The sequence below is a fragment of the Corapipo altera genome, unplaced genomic scaffold, assembly GCF_003945725.1.
Source record: "Corapipo altera isolate COAL_440 unplaced genomic scaffold, ASM394572v1 77b, whole genome shotgun sequence".
Taxonomy (NCBI): domain Eukaryota; kingdom Metazoa; phylum Chordata; class Aves; order Passeriformes; family Pipridae; genus Corapipo; species Corapipo altera.
In genome coordinates, this window is record NW_020884933.1 from 2,397,739 (window position 1) to 2,414,221 (window position 16,483).

At 53.9% G+C, this 16,483-nt stretch overlaps 2 protein-coding genes and 1 long non-coding RNA gene across 3 annotated transcripts; 2 read left to right on the forward strand and 1 right to left on the reverse strand.

Annotated features, from left to right (window-relative positions):
• Positions 1-2,348: 2,348 nt before the first annotated feature.
• LOC113954788 lies at positions 2,349-2,969 on the forward strand. Its single transcript, XR_003530343.1, has 2 exons — positions 2,349-2,415; positions 2,895-2,969. It is a non-coding gene; the product is annotated as an uncharacterized LOC113954788 (long non-coding RNA).
• A 6,183-nt stretch (positions 2,970-9,152) lies between these two features.
• Positions 9,153-11,103, forward strand: AVPR1B (arginine vasopressin receptor 1B). Its single transcript, XM_027659639.1, has 2 exons — positions 9,153-10,107; positions 10,796-11,103. The coding sequence occupies exons 1-2, from the start codon at positions 9,153-9,155 to the stop codon at positions 11,101-11,103; spliced, it is 1,263 nt and encodes a 420-aa protein (XP_027515440.1).
• A 2,590-nt stretch (positions 11,104-13,693) lies between these two features.
• Positions 13,694-16,089, reverse strand: RHEX (regulator of hemoglobinization and erythroid cell expansion). The gene is made up of 5 exons (XM_027659624.1): positions 16,073-16,089; positions 15,571-15,659; positions 14,854-14,997; positions 14,490-14,551; positions 13,694-13,900 (listed from the first exon to the last, which is right to left on the reverse strand). The coding sequence occupies exons 1-5, from the start codon at positions 16,087-16,089 to the stop codon at positions 13,694-13,696; spliced, it is 519 nt and encodes a 172-aa protein (XP_027515425.1).
• Between the last annotated feature and the right edge of the window lie 394 nt (positions 16,090-16,483).

The window sequence follows — 16,483 nt, forward strand, 5'->3', positions numbered from 1 at the left end:
TTACTGGGGTTGGAAGGGACCTTAAAGATTACCCAGTTCCACCCCCCTCCAACACTTTCCACTAGACCAGATTGCTCAGACCTCCACCCAAACTGGCCTTGAACACTTCGAGGGATGGGGCAGCCACACCTTCTCCAGGCAACCTGCTCATAATTCCTTATAATTATAATTACCCTGCCCTGTCAGTGCTGCTCTGCACATCCAGGTGTGGCTGAGCCATCTGGCCTGGTGTCTCAAGGCCAGGTTTCCCAAGAGGTTATTAGAGGACTCCAGGGACCTCTGGGCCCCCAAGCTGGCTGCTGGGAATTCTGTTCCACTCAAATCACCAGGAGGGAAAACAGCATCTGGCTCATCCCCTGCTGCGGGTCACTTCAGGGAACGGCCCCTTCTCTGCATCTCTGGTTTCCTTCTGGGATAATCCTGTCCCAATTAGCTTTGGAGGACTTAGACATTAATTTAATTATTTTTTTTAAGCCTCCCCATCGAAGGGAAGGATCCCAGAACTCCGGACCTGTGAGGCATCGGGGCAGCTCGAGCCTCCCTCCCCGCCTCTCTCGGCTGAACACGAGGGGTTTAGCAGCGATTTTCACATTTCCTCTTAATCCAACAGTTAGCTGTAAATCTGCCCCCCACCTCCCCTCGTCGGGGCTGGGCTCGCTCTCACCTCGGTGTGACTGCGCTTAGTTAAGCCCCGGGCTGGGATTTGATGCCCTGAATTGGTGTGAATCGTCTGCAAGGAAAGGCAGCAGCTCTCCGGGTTACACTCCCACATCTCTTTGGTGCTCATTAGGAAGGCAAGAGCTCCCCAGACAGAAGCAGGCGCTGAATATCTACTAAACACGAGCAAACACAGGGCCTTGGAGGGCTCAGGGCAGAACCACACACAAATCCCCACCTAATTTGAAAACAGGGCTACAATCAGGGCATGGGCTCTCTCAGTGTTGGGGGGGTTTGTTGTTTGTTTGCCAAACAAAACTCTGCAAAACCTCAAACACACCAAAAGCCCTCAAACACACAAAAAAAACCCCCGAGCATCTGTCTCTCCCACCCCCACCTAAACCACACAGGGACTGCCCACACTTCCCATTCTGGGAGCTGATTTGGGATGAGCCCCCTGGAGCCAGGAGGATGGAGATACCATGATTTTGCTGCTCCTGCAGCAACACCCACATTCTCGTGGCCGTACAGAAACCCTAAAGACAAATCAGCTGTTGATGCTTCCCCTGAATGTTAATTTGGTTCAGGGAGAGAACAGAGAGGCCGCTGGAGGAATCCACTGATTCCAGCCCGTGCTTTCCCTACCAGCAGCCCCTCGGTGTGTGAGGAAGGGCTTGAAGAGATGCCTCAGCAATTAGCACCGTCCGGGCAGGGCGGAGGCGCAGACACAGCCATTGTCTGGCGATGTTAAACCATGTTTTTGGAGGCACAAGACCGAGCGCCACAGCCTGAGCCAGCCCTCGGCTAAAATAATCTGCCTGAAAAATAGGTGTTAGACTCCCCTTTGTTCATCATTATCAGGCACTTAGAGGCAGCGAGTCAGGTGGTTAAAATCAATTTCTGAGGAGGCTGCAGAGCCACTCCTGTTCCATGCTGCTCGAATTCTTCAGTGGATAATCGGGATGCAGGGAAACAAGTTGCTTTTATAAGATCTCTGGACTATTGGCTTCCCCACCAAAGCAACCACCCGTTCTTCTCACAACTGCTGTCTCCCCAGAGAGATCCTGGTCTGCAAGAGGCTCTTCAAAGACAGATGGACGGTCTGCCTGCTTTATAACCAAAAATACCAGCTCTTCCCAAAAGAAACCAGATGTTGAACTTCACAAAGAAAAGTCAAAAACCGAGATTCAGAAGAATATTCAGCTGTTTACCCAAGGACCCCTGGGAGGTTTAAACCTGATTTCCCACCCAATTGAATGATTCCCTGGGCACTGGAACACACCCCTGAGTCAGGAGACAAACACCCCTGCCTACAACACCAACATTAATGGGCATAATCCTAAATTCTCACTGCAGCCGTGCCCATCCTGCATCCCAAGTGCAAGGAATGGTGCCCATGGGGTCTTCAGACCCACTCAGGGCAGAGCAGGGAGAGCAGGGCTCAGTGCCCTGTGCTGATACATCCCCCAGAGCTGGTCCCACGTGTTCCTGCACCTTCCCTTTCCCCTCGGCACCGACACTGCCGCTGAAAACAGGTCGGGGCTGCCTGGTCTGACCCAGCCACTCACCCCGGGCACGCAGAACGCAGTGTGCTGCTGCTGTACTTTACCACCTTCTCCTCAGACACCTCGCACCGGGAGAGGATTAACGAGCATTAACTGCCTTCCCGAAGGTTCCCATCCCGCTGTTCCAACTGCCAGGGAACCCAGATGAGAGCAGCTGCAGGATTAACTACTCCTGTCCTACCCAGAGGACAAGGTGGGTGGGTGTTGGGGGGAGCAGGGAAGGGCTCCCCACACTTGTGCAAACCCTCAGAGCTGGTGCCCATTTCCACCCCAAACCCGGGCTCAGAGCAGGTTGGTGGGTCAGGGGAGGATTCCTTGTCAAAACTCCTGTTCTCGTGCAAAGGGCTGGAGCTGCATCTCCCCAATTCCCACCTGGAATTCTGTCTGCTCCCTCGGGTGACCGCCAGGACAGATCTGGGGCAGCATCCCCTTGGGTGTGCAGAGCTGTGGTGCTGCCCAGCCTCCAAATCTGAGCCCCCCACCCCGGCAATTCCTGCAGCAGGATCATCAGGGCACAGTAACGATCCAGGGATGCCCAGGAATCAAGAGCCACACACACATCCAGCACCCCGGGGTTACAACTCCATCAGCACCGGCGGGATCCTGTGCCCACAGCCAGTTAATTAGGAGAGCAGGCGGCACACAGAGCACAGCTTTCTGCTTCGCTTGCAGGAACGGCGGCGCGGGGAGGAGACAGACCATTAGGGCTGCGTTTCCAAGGAGATTTTCACACACTCTGATGGGGAGAAAGAAAAAAAAATGCCCAACACATTTCACGCGAGCCGAAGGTAGTAATTCCGCTGGCACTCCTTATCTGCTGAGCACGTCGAGATAAAACACCGGTGAAACTACAATAATGAGCGTTAATTGGGCTTGTTTTGTGCTGTTCTCCACATAAAGAGTAGCAAGAAAAGAAGTTGCCCAAACAGCTTAAGAGCAGCGGTAGCACTTCTGGTGACCACATCTCGACTCTGTGAACTTGTCTCTCAGCACCTGGAAGTCCCTCAGGTTGACAGCCCAAGAGCTTTCAGGGTAATAACGTCAGGGCAGGTGAGGAATTCCCGGTGTTTTAATTGGACAACACAAGCTGCACAATCCCAGCCACACTTCCCTGGGTTTGGGCACAACCTGGGTCTGACTGTCAAACAGGCAAGAACAACCTCTAATCACAAAGCCTTGAACTTTGCTGCAGCAGGGCGAGTGCAGATCTCTGCAGACGTTTTCCCCATGATTCATCATTTTCTAACATATTATCCTGAAGCAGCTGCTCCTCTCCTTTCATAACCCTGATTGATGCCTCTCCTACCTGGAGGAGAACAGGCCCTGAATAACCACAGCATTTCCATCAGGCAAGGAGGGCAACAGGAGACAAAGGAGATCTGAGGCCGTGGGGAGGTTCTTATTCATTCCCCCTCTGTACTGAGATTTTCAATTAAACGTGTTTTATAAATCCTCTATTCTCCTTTGCCTGCACAAAGGGGAGGGAGGAGGGTAAGAGCAGGTTCCCCTCCCACTCCAGAGCACAGATGCCTCCAGCATCCCTGTCCCCAGGGATTGCAGCCCCAGGGTGATGTGGGCTGTAGGTGCTGATGCCTGAAGCATCCCAAGCACCCACCCTGCCCTGAGCTGCCCGTGGGGACCAGCTCTGCCAGCCTGACCCCACACAAACCCATCCCTGACCCCACACAAACCCATCCCTGACCCCACACAAGCCCATCCCCACAGGGCCACGCTCAGGACCAGAGCCTGGCAGTGACCCCTGCAAACAACACAAATTTCCCACCAAGGGGTTTATTAAAAATAACATTAAAAAAAAAAAATCCGTATATCCACTGAATAAAGCAAAATACAGAACCTAAATACCTTTCCCAGCCTGGCCACACTGTCACTGCTGCCTGGGTGGGAATCCTGTCCCATGTGAATCCTCCTTTCCCCTCTGTCCACACCACAGCCAATAGACACAGATTTTCCCCCCACAGCAGCCTGTCAGCAGAGAACAGGAAAAAGCCATTTGTTTCCAGCCTTGAAATGCAATTTGTTTGGGGGTTTTTTATTATTATTATTGATTTTAAGGTTGTAAACGCTCTGGCCGTGTCTGGTTTTCAAATGCTAATGATGGTAACAGCAAAAGGAGATGAGGGAGCAGGGAAGGAAATTGCAGCATTTCACAGCTACCAAAGTCTTTAAACATCCCTGGCTATACAAGGAAACCAACAGGGAGAGTGTAAGGATGATAAACAAGTAATTTGCTCTCTCGAAGATGCCTGCAGATTCAATTTTGCCTCTGGCAGTTGCCTCTACTTAAGCAGGTTTCCACACATGTGGGTCAAATGAGAAGACACAGCGAAACGACAAGGAAAAAAGTAAACTCTAATGGAGTTATCAGCTGCAATAACACCCCAGGACTGGATTTGTTTTATTTAACAGAAGTCTCCTGGTGCTCTTCACCAGCCTGGGAGACGTTTCTGGATCCCTGGGGACCGTGCCAGGGAGAGGAGGTTGGTCCCAACCCCACTGGTATGGGCTGACCTGTGGGGTTTGGGGGGCAACTCTGCTTTTGGGCATGGTTTTGGGATTCTCGGGGTGCTTGGGTGGGCAGGGCTGTCCCAAAGATCAGGGACACCAGGAGGATGAAGGGAGGGATGCTCTGACATGAGCTGGGCTGTCAAATTCCCAGCTTGGACACAGCAGCCCCCGGGAGCAACAGCTCAGCCCACCAAGTTCATGTTCAAGGCAACACTTTAAACACTGATCCTTTAATTCTTTAACACAACACTGTCATCTTTTGTTGTTCTGCTTGCCAGTTTTTACAGCTTCACATGGATTTTCCATTAAAATCCAACTGGCTTGTTCTGCCTGGGAGAGTCCCCACCAGGCACCGCTTTGGGGCACTCACCATGTGTTCAGCATCTTTATTTATGCACCCAGACGTGCTCTCTAATATTAAAGCAGGATCAGAGGCTTTAATTAAGTGGGAAAAAAACAAATCTGAGTGAGGGAAAAGGGGGAGGTGAGGAAAAGGTGAGGCTGAGAGTCACTTCTGGTTTATAATTCCCTTAAAACGATGGAAGCTGCAGTTCAAGAGGTGATGCTGCCCGATTTCACTGTGGAGTTTTCCCCCTCCAGAGTGCAACCAGGGGGCATTTAAAAACAGATTAATGTTTTGGGGTGTTTCACATGGTACCAGGATGGAGCAGGGCTGGGCTGGATCCTTCTGCACTCCAAGGAAGGGGAGCGATCACTCTGCAGGGAAATTTGTTTGCCCAAGACAGACACCACAAGGTGACTTTTCTGAGAGCTCTTCACAATCATTTCAAGCAATGAAAAACTCAGATTATAGCAAGTTTTCAGCTTCCAGACTCCCCAAGTTTGAGGAAAGCAAAGGACAGTCCTACCTGGAGTCAGCTCAGTGGCAAGAGTGAGCTGGGCTTTGAGGTCCTGAAGTCCCCAAGAACTGGGAAGTCTCAGCAGTTTATATTTTCAGGAGGCAGTGGGGAACTCATTCGTGGCTTCATTTTGACAGGGAGCTGGCATTTAATACAGCATGAGATACCAGGAATTCCCAGCCCTCACTCCTGCCCTCATTCCTTCCCAAGGAGATACCCCAAGATGCCATAAAGCACTTGCAACACTATTAATTTTACAGCATCTGAACCAGAGCAAAATGACCAAATCTTGCTTTTCCTGACCTGAAACCACAAAAAGCATTTTGGTGATTAAATGCTACAGACAGACCAAGCCTGTGTTGTGCTGTCAGCAATAAAAGTTTAACAGCATCACACACCACAAATAAAATATTTGTGTTGAAAAGGGAGCCAAGGCAGCCTATATAAACCCAAGCCAGCAAATTTTATTTATTTAACCAGCAAGCCACCCACAAAAAAAAAAAAAAAAAAAAGTAACCAGGTGCTGTGCCAAATGATTTTGCAATCACAAAACCTCTACCTCTGCTCCACAGAAGGAGTGGAGGATGCCAGCTGTAATAAAACCAGTGGTTAATGTGCTGTGCTTTGTGGTGTATTGGTGTTATCAGCTGCCAAAAATTAGTGATGCAACCCAGCATTACCCTGACAAACCGAATTTAAGAGCTTAGAAATCCAGTTACTTGGTCCCTGAGCTTCCCCTGGGGGGAAGGGAGGGATCACAGACCCTGTGACAGGAGTTTTCAGCACATTTTGGGGCTCAGGTCACCCTGCAGGGGGGATAACCCAAGTTACCCCCACCCTGCACATGTGCCCTCCCCTCCCTGGACACAAAAAGATGCATTACCAGAAAACTGCAGAGTTTTCCTCATGGTGAAACACCTCCAACCTCTGCTCCCCAGGGCCTGGTTTAGGGGAAACAGCTTAAATAGCTGCAGGTGAGGCTGAGCCATCACTTCCCCAAAGCTCCCAGAGCCCTGAACAAACCAGCACCTTCCTCAGCCAGTAACTCCTGAGCTGCTGGGCTGGAGAACCCAGCCCTGGTGTTGCATCAAAATGTTCAGGAAACCCATGAATGAAAATGAGTTTGTTTTTCAATCCATCTGCTCCAAAAATAATTTCTTTCCCGTGATAACCTCGCTCCCTAAACACAACAAATTTCTATTTTCTGGGGTTATTTCTCATTTGTGAATTAGCTCCTGTTTCCTCTAAGCACCTTTGCAGGAGAATTCTCCATGTAACTAAACTAAGGTAAATCTGGAGTAAAAGCTCTGATTCCAAGGGAATTGCTCCCAAATCGAGCTGGTGCCAGAAAAAGCTGAGTCTGCCCTCAAAACCCTCTCAGTGTCTCTTTCTCTCTGCAGAATCTGCCCTTCCATCTCTGCCTTCCTCTCAGCCTTTCATTGCTTTGTAGGGTTCTTTTTTTTTGCACTGCCCTCTATTAATCTTCCAGAAAATCAGCTGTCTGATCACAAACACAGAAAATTACATTATTCACTGCAAACCTTCCTACCTCCAGCACCTCCACCAGGCACTCTCTGATGGGCACTTTATATCCGTGGGGTCTCATAAGGATGAATGTCTTTTAATTAGGCACAAACTGCGCTCATTTAGGGTTATTAGAGGTGATCTGCAAATTTATTCAGCAAATAACTGCCTTTACACAGGGAATTTTGCTGTAATATCACCAGCCTGTGAGCTGGGGCAGCAGAGCCCACGTCCAGCAGGCACGTGCTGGGACAAAGCCCATGTCAGGTGATTTTTAATCCATCTTTCCCCCATAGGGAAAGGGGAGAAAAGGTTGGAAATGGATGGGTGGTTTCATTTCTTATTTTTTTACTGCCACCATTCAGTAGCCAGGAGGGAAAACAAAGCCTTAATGTTGCAAAACAGAAGTGAAATCGTGTGTGCACACACTCACCAGGTGTATTTGTGTGTGTAGGCAGTGAAAATGTTTTGCAATCACACAGCATGTGGGAAAACACACTGAAGGCCCAAAAAAGAGTGGGAAGGGAAGGTGAGGAGGTGCCAGAGCTCTTGGGCAGGTGAGGGGCAAGAGCCTTTGGGCTCCAGACTCACCTGGATTTTCCACCACACAATTTACAGTGCTCTCATCCTGCTGAGCATCACCTTCCCTCTGGCACACACCAGACCTCTGCAGCTCCCTTCTCCCCATCAGCTTTGCCCTTCCCATGGATTTTTCCCAGGCTCTGTGCAGATGAGAGATGGTGCAAACGCCGGTGACCCGCGGCAGAGGCTGCTCTGGGGATGGGCACAACCTCACTCCCCACTTTCGGGGTGGTTTCCTGTCAGATGGAGTAAAAAATGACACAGTTTAGTTGAGGGCTCAGCAGCCACACTCAGGCTTTTGGCCACGTCTCGGGGACAATCTGTGTCCCACAGGGAAGGAAAGGGGGAGCAGATCAAACCGGGCAGCCCCGGGAGGTGGTGCCAGCAAATGATGTTTGCAGTGACTTTGCTGCGGGGCTGAGACCCAGCTGCACAAAGCCAATGGATGTCTGACTCCTGCTGTGGGGCACCCGCACCCCCTCGTCCCCAGGCTGTTGGGACGGAGAGATCCCAGCAGGAGAAGCCAAGGGCAGAGATTTGGGAGGGGTCTGACTTGTAGGGACAGAGCAAATCAAGGGCAGGCTGTCCCCAGCCCTGCCTCGCCGCAGATGAGGGGACGCAGGGGACAAAGGTGGAAGCGCGGGAGGATTCCCAGCCTGGAAATCCCCTTTGGTAAAATCCCCTGGCAAAACCCAGGGATGGCAGCTCCGGAGAGAGCAGCAGGAGTGGGATCAGCACTCACCTGTCTGGTGCAGGGTCCGGCAGCCCTCTCGGAGCGCAGGGGCAGAGCCGTGGTGGGGCCAGCGGGGAGGGACCTGCCAGGGGACAAATAAAACCCAGCCCCGGGGGACGGTGCTCACACACCGAGAGCCACCGCCAGCAGACAGACAGACAGACAGACAGAGAGGCGCTTCCCACGGGCTGGGAAATGCTCCCCCGCCTGCCATTCTTGGAATGAAAGGGCCGAAGGGACGCAGCATCTGTAGCGTTTGCTGTTGCTTTTGCTACAGGGAGAAGCAGTGCAGGGAACTTCCCTTTCCACTTCGATTCACCAGCGCAGGGGGGATGCACGAGATGAGCAGTGAAAGGAGAAACAGGGGTTTGGGAACGGTTAGGGAAGAGGAAAGAAAAATCAAGGACTAAGCAGGGGCTCTTGAACCTCTCTGCTCCACAGGAATATTTTTCCAGAGCAGCACCGGCAGAGAGGGAATTGCAGGTGCTCGACGCAGGGTTAGTGTGGTGCTGAAGGTGACAAGGTGTCCCGGTGTTGGGGACAACTGGAGGAGGCACATCCAGCCCTCAGGCAGGGGCACAGGAGCTGGTGCTCAGGGGAAGCACCAACTTTGATTTCTCAGCCCTGGGGGGACAGGGAAGGGGTTAAGGGGCATCGGAGAGGAGCATTGGAGTTGCCTGCGCTCCTGCACAGCTTCCCGAGGGGATGGAGCCAGGCTGGGGGGGGAACAGCACTCCCCACACCCGGCCTGGGCTCGGCCAGGGGCTGCTGGGCCTGGGAGGGGACCCCAACCTGACGCTGCTGCACACCCGGGACGAGGAGCTGGCCAAGGCAGAGGTCGGGGTGCTGGGCACCATCCTGGCCATCGCCACCGTGGGCAACGCGGGGGTGCTGCTGGCCATGTACCGCCTGCGGAGGAAGATGAGCCGCATGCACCTCTTCATCCTGCACCTGGGGCTCACCGACCTGGCCGTGGCGCTCTTCCAGGTGCTGCCGCAGCTCGCCTGGAAGGTGACCTACCGCTTCCTGGGGCCGGACCCCCTCTGCAGGGCCGTCAAGTACCTGCAGGTGCTGAGCATGTTCGCCTCCACCTACATGCTCATCGCGATGACCCTGGACCGCTACCTGGCCGTGTGCCACCCGCTGCACACCCTGCAGCAGCCCACCCGCCAGGCCTACGCCATGGTCGGGGCCACGTGGCTGCTCAGCTGCCTGCTCAGCCTGCCCCAGGTGTTCATCTTCTCCCTGCGGGAGGTTCGCCCGGGCTCGGGAGTGCTGGACTGCTGGGCAGACTTCAGGTACCCGTGGGGAGCCCGCGCCTACATCACCTGGACCACGCTGTGCATCTTCATCCTGCCCGTCGGCGTCCTCACCGTCTGCTACGGCCTCATCTGCCACGAGATCTGCAAGAACCTCAAGGGCAAGACCCAGAGCAGTGCCCCCGGCCCAGGGGGGTCTGCGGGGGCTGCCCCTCCTGCCCCCTGCCCCCCGGAGAAGGGCGGGCAGCCCTCGAGGGTGAGCAGCGTGAGGACGATCTCCCGCGCCAAGATCCGCACGGTGAAGATGACCTTCGTCATCGTGGCCGCCTACGTGGCCTGCTGGGCGCCCTTCTTCAGCATGCAGATGTGGTCAGTGTGGGATGAGGATGCTCCTGATGATGGTGAGTGGTGGTGGGCATGGGGGGAGCTGCACAGGGTGTGGGCAGAGCCTTGGGAACATGCAGTGGACCTGCTGAGTTTTTAACAAACTCAAAACAAGAGCTGTCTGTTATTCTGTCATTTTTTAAAAAAAAAATCACAGGTTTCCTCCCCATAGTCAAATCACTCCTTTCATCAGAAAAGCCACTGAAAAATAATGCTTTCTGGCCATCATCCACAGGGACAGGCAAAGATGTGGGAACACCTGTGCCATGTCCCTTCCCTCATGTAGGAATTCACAGAGGTTTCAGAAGCGCATTTCTGATTTCATGAGTTGATTTTTTTCCCCCCTGGAAATTTTCAGTAGCTCTCCTAGCCTGTCCATGGGTAGAAGGAACTTTATCCGAGGTCAAAACTCCTCTGGCCAGCACACAGGCTGCAGGAAGATCCAAAAGCTGCTGGGTCTCACTTCCCAGAAGGCTCCCTGAGGATGTGCTCTGGAACATCCCCACTGCAGAACATCACCCACCTGAACCCTCTGCCAAGGGTAGAGCCTGGCTCTGCCTGCACACTGCAAACCCTCCTACCCAAAGGAATGCCAGTGAGGTGGGATGGGAATGGGACAAAGGACAAAGAGAGCGCCCAGGTCCTGCCCACTGCGACCCCGCCCAGCCCTTGTGGAGGTTTCACCTCTCCCTCTTGCCTCCCCAGAGTCCACCAACGTGGCTTTCAGCCTCACCATGCTGCTGGCCAGCCTCAGCAGCTGCTGCAACCCCTGGATCTACATGTTCTTCAGCGGGCACCTTCTCCAGGACGCCGCGCGATGCCTGCGCTGCCGGGGCGGCCCCCGGGCGGGGCTGCGGAGACCCGCCTCCACCGGGAGCCTCTGCAGCAGGAAAACCACCATCCTGAGCCACAGCCACCACGCCAGCCCTGCCAGCCTCCCCCTGCACGGGGGCAGTGCCAGGGAGCTGTACCCACCCTGCGAGGAGGGGGTGACAGAGTCGGGCACGCTCTGAGATGCCGCGGTTACTGATGCCCGGGCACGTCCCTCCTCTGCCACACCAGATGTGACACCACGAGCTGTGTGTCACGGCGGCTCTCCCCCCAGCTGGTAGCCTTCATTTTGCATAAATCTGAATGTTTAACCCAGAAAGCACCACTGTCCGTCTTGTCCTTGCTGCTGCACACCCTGTGAGCATCGAGGGGGGGACAGACAGAGCCCTTCCAGCCACTGTCTGACCACAGCACCCACCCCGGGGCTTTAGGGAGCCTCTGGCTGCTCTCCTGCAGGAAGAGGATGCTGCATCCTCCGGGAAGAGGATGCTGCACCAGCAAAATCTTCCTGGAGGGACTCGAGCTTTTTGTGTTTCACAGATGCCAGCAAAGCAGCCTGAGCACAGCAGGAGGCAACGTGGCTCCATCTGCTCGAGAGCTCCCTGTGAGTTACTCATCTCCCATCCTCAGGGCTTTGCTGGCCAAGCAGGACACAGCTCTGCCCCACCCTGGGGCACAGCACACTCACCCCTCTGGGCTGCAGAGCGTGTTCCTCTGCTCACGGGCACGTCTGGAGCTGACCCCCTGCCCACCTCCCAGGGGGCAGGGAGGGGCTGGAGCAAAGCCACGGGGCAGACACGTCCTCTCCTGCAGTTCCCAGCTGTCCTGCATCGCACTGTGCCCGTCTGAGGGCCAAAAATGCAGCACTGACACTCCCAAGGAGCTGCTCGGAGCAGCCCTGGCCCCACTCCAGCTCAGATCCTGCTTCCCTCTGATCCCTGGAACTTCCCATCAGGTTTACTCACAGCCCCCAACCCCCGTGTGCTGCTCTGGCTGTTCAACATCTGCTGCATCCCAGTGCAGAGCTGCTCTCAAATTGCTGCTGCTTTTGTCTTATTTAGCAGGGATCAGGGTGCCAAAACCACCCAGGGCTCAGACACAGCCTCAGGGAACTGGGGAGCACAGAGGAGGGGGGGTCTGGAGCAAGCCATGGCCTTGCAGTCCCAGCCTGGCCCCTGCTCTTCTCCCTGTTCACTGAAGATATCCCAGAAGCTGTTTTGTGTAAGAATAAAGCATGGATGAGGCAGGAAAGGGCATCCATTTGCTCTGGGAGCCGAGCTCAAAAGCTGCTGATGGTGATGTACAAATGTCCCAGCAAAGGTACCAAATCCCCTGTGAGCAATGTGTGTTATTCCTTCTGTTATCCCAGGCTAAATCTGTAAAAATAAGACATTAAGAGTAAAATATTTTGAAATCTTAAATTATTTTCCCTTTTTAATCACCAGGCATTTGAATCAGATTTCCCAGAAACTCTCACTGGCTGGTTTTGGCCTCACCTCCAGTTCCACATCCACACCTCTCCTGGCCTCTACTGACGTTTCCCAGAGATGGGTTTGGGGTTTTGAACATTTTCCTTCATGTGCCCTTCAAGTTGGGCCAGATCTGCACAGCAAGGTTATAAAACCAGGAGTGCCTGACCCCCCCTCCCATGATCAATACCCAATCAATTGTCTCACAACCTTTCATTAAAGCACTTTGCTGCCGAGCTGATTTGAAATGCACTTGGGGCAGCTCCATCCCTGAGGAAGGGGGGCTGTGCTGGGAGGCAGCAGCTCCATCCCCCTCACAAAGAGCTCCCAGATCCACACTCCCCCTTCCCAACGCTTTGGAATTTTATTTCCTTAATAATCCTTAGTAACAAAATGCAGAGTGAGGAGTAAGGACATCACCCAGGTGGGGAGAGGCCAACCCAGGCACTCAGGGCATCAGGTGCAGGGACAAAGCAGGGAAAGCAAAAGGTGGGAGACAGGGAACAGCATTCCTCCCCACCAGACACAGAGGGATTTGACTTGCCTACACTCACATGGAGAGCTGCATTCCTCAAAACCCAGAAAGACCAGAACCCCCTGAGCAGGGGGGATATAAATCCCCTGGGAGCCCCTTGGATATTTCCCAGCTGGGTTGATGACTGTGGCTTTCAGCTGGGGGAGGAAGCTCCCCAGGTGAGCCTCCCTCCTGTCCTGGTCCTGGCAGCCCCCTGGATGTGTGGCCAGGGATTAAGATGCCCACGTTGCCACCCCAACCCCCATGGCAGCTCTGAGAGCGACGGGGACTTGGAAATATTTTGAGCATCAAAGCAAAGGGGGTGCAGGGAAGGGCAGTGGATCAGGGCTCGTCAGGCAGCAAGGGCAACACAGGTGGAGAAACTGCATTTAACAAGATTTCATGAGGGTGATCAGCAAAACAAGCATCCTTCAGAGGAGCTGTCAGCCAGTCTGGGTGGGTATTTTGAAGATCACTGCATTTCCACCCTTAACTACATCCCATTTTGAGGGGCTGGGGGAGGGGGATGTTTCATTTGCTTTCACGAAATGACAAAAAGGGCCATCACACAAAACTGGGGAGCACATTTCAGCCTGGGTGGGAGCAACACTTCCATGCACCACCCCATGCTCCGGGAACAGCGATGCCTTTAAGTAAAATGCCAAGTAAACTGCATTCCTTGTGTGGCAAGGAATAAGAGCTGCAGGCATCAGCCTGTGCCAGGCACTGCCCGAGGGAAGGGGCAGCCCTGGTGGTGCAGCTGTGCATTGACCAGTAGCATCCAGGGTGTCACAGCTTCACCTCGGTGTACTCCACAGGCTGGGATGCCACAGGGCTGGAGCAGGGCCAGAGATGTGCTTTCTTCTTCTTGGGGTCCACGTTGACATAGTCAGTCCCAGTCTTCATGTTCTCATAGTCCTGGGCAGGGCCTGGCCCACGGCCTTTCCCTGGGAAGACCAGGGGTGTGTAGCTGATGTTTCCTCCTGAGCCTTGGCCCTGCAGAAGCAGCACAAACTCCAGGTCTGGCACCAGCACCCACCTGGGAGGCCTTTGCCCTGAACCCACTCAAAGGTGGTCACCCCTTCATAGAATCATGGGATGGTTTGGGTTTGAAGGGACCTTAAAGCTCATCTCATTCCACCCCCCTGCTGTGGGTAGGGACACCTTCCCCTAGCCCAGGTTGCTCCAAGCCCTGTCCAACCTGGCCTTGGACACTTCCAGGGATGGGGCAGCCACAGCTTCTCTGGGCAACCTGTGCCAGGGCCTCCCCACCCTCAGAGGGAAGATTTTTTCCTAATATTCCTAATTTCCCTAACATGCCCAATTGTACCCAAGGATCTCTCTGGCCCCTGGGGATGTTTCCCTCTAAATGGGGAACGCTGCATGTGACAGAGGACAGAGGACAGCCACCACCCCAGCACCCCTGATGGAATCTTAATATGATTTGATGCATTTCCCCACCACCACCATCCCTGGTGCTGCTCTGGGGGTCTCAAGCCAGGCAGGAGCCACATGGACACAGTGTTGGCACCTCCACTGCTGGGCTGGGGCCGTTCTGGCAGAGGCTCTGTGCCCAGGGCTGTACCTGTGGGCAGGAGGGGCTGTCAGATGAGTCCTCCGAGGTGTCCGAGGAGGTGTCGCTGCTCCCTGAAACACAGGAGACATCACCACCAGCAGCCCTTCCCAGGGCTGAAAATCCAAAAACCATCAGTGTGAACCCTCCCCACCCCACCCCTGGCCTGTAGGGAACCAGTCAGGGAAAGCCCAGGGAGACAGGAGGCAACTGGGCTGGTGAGTGGCTCTTGTGCCAGCCCTTTGCTGGCCACTTGCTCCCATGGCCACCCCGGGGTCTTCCCAGCTCGGAAGGGAAGGCACATCACACAAAGGCCAAGCCTAAAGTTCCCATCCCAGCACCAGGACAAAGTTCTGTTGCTGCAGGACCCCCCTACCTGCATAGGCTGGTGCTGGTTGTTGTGCCTTGGCCCCTCCTGCTGATGGGGTGGGATCCAGGGGGGGCTGTGCCATAGGGGCTGGATCCGAGGTGGGCTGTGCCACAGGGCTGCTGGACCCCTGCATCCCACGGGAATGCTGGGCTGGGACCAAGAGGAGAGTGAGCAGCTTGCCCTGGCTGTGCCCAATGCACCCCACACACCACATGGACCCCCACCCCAGCCCCAAGAATTATTGCTGTGTGCTGGAGTGGGCATAGCTCCGTCAGCTCGGTTCTGGAGATGATTCAGTCGTGCCCTGCTCTGCAGGGAGAGGCTGCAGTGTTAAATCACAGCATCAGGGCCTCTCCTTGCGAGTTTGGAATGAGTTTGACCCCGGTGGCAAGCAGGGCTGGGTTATGTACAAATGTGAGCAGCAGTTTTGAGTGAAAGACTTCCCTGCCGGAAAGTGGAGCTTCACCAGAAATAATGTGCTGTCAGTGGATTCTGGTGGGGGTTTCTCACCACTTCACTAACAAGAGCAATGAAAGAAAATGGTTTTGAAACAACACAAAATTGTACAACCCTCACTGACGCTGCCCACATCACTTACAGCTCTCCCACAGCCTGGACCCCAGCACAGCACAGTGATGCTGGTGCTCCATCCCTGCCCTGAGCCTTTCCCATTCCACACTGGGGCCCAAAAAATGAAAAAAACCCAACAGGACAGTAAATTACCTATTTTCCTGCTGAGCATGAGGTAAAGTGACAGCAAGAGGAGAGCATACAGGAGCAAGGTGACAGCTGAGATGATGACAAATATCCACCTGAACAAGAGAAAAGTATTTTGTCCAGCTGAAATAGCAAAATTCTTTTAAATCTCTCGGGTACTGTTTGGCTGCTGCTGGTTCGAGACAAAAGGGTTGCTGGTAGTTTTTGGGTTTGCTTTATGCCTTTAAGGCAACGAGCCCCAAAATCTGGGGCTTGGTTTACAAGAATGACTGGTGCTCCTTGCACTTTATTTTTGGGTGCCTGTCCTCAGAAGGGTTCTTGAAACCCTCATTACCAGTGGCAGGAATTATAGAATTACAGAATGTTTTGGGTTGGAAGGGACCTTTGAAGCTCATCCAGTCCAACCCCCTGTTGAGCAGGGATATCTTCAGCTAGACCAGATGGCTCAGAGCCCCCCAGCCCGGCCTTGAATGTTTGCAGGGCTCCTCTCCCAGGGTGTTGTACTCACCACTCACAAGAGATCATTCTCCTGGTGAGGTGTCTCCAAGGTCTTGGGGGGACACAGAGAGGCAGCAAGACCTGGTGGCAACCAACCAAAATGGTCCCACTGAGCTTCACGCTGCTCCTCACGAGCTGAAGCTCAGGCTCAGCACTTGAGAGAGGTGGTTGGACATTGCAGATGTAAAATAAAGGCCCCCAGCCCTCCCTCTGCTTGAGTCCTTCTCATTCACACCCTCACACGGCCACAGGCTCTCCCTGCCCTTATCACTGAGCTTAATGGCTTTATAAACTGTCACCTCAGTGGTATCTGCTACTTGACAGGAGCTCCTGGGCTCCACTGTGGCACTGAGAGCAACAAGAATTGAAATTTATTCTTCTCGCTTTAATCCTCTCTCATGGTTCTTTCTCTCTTTTTTCT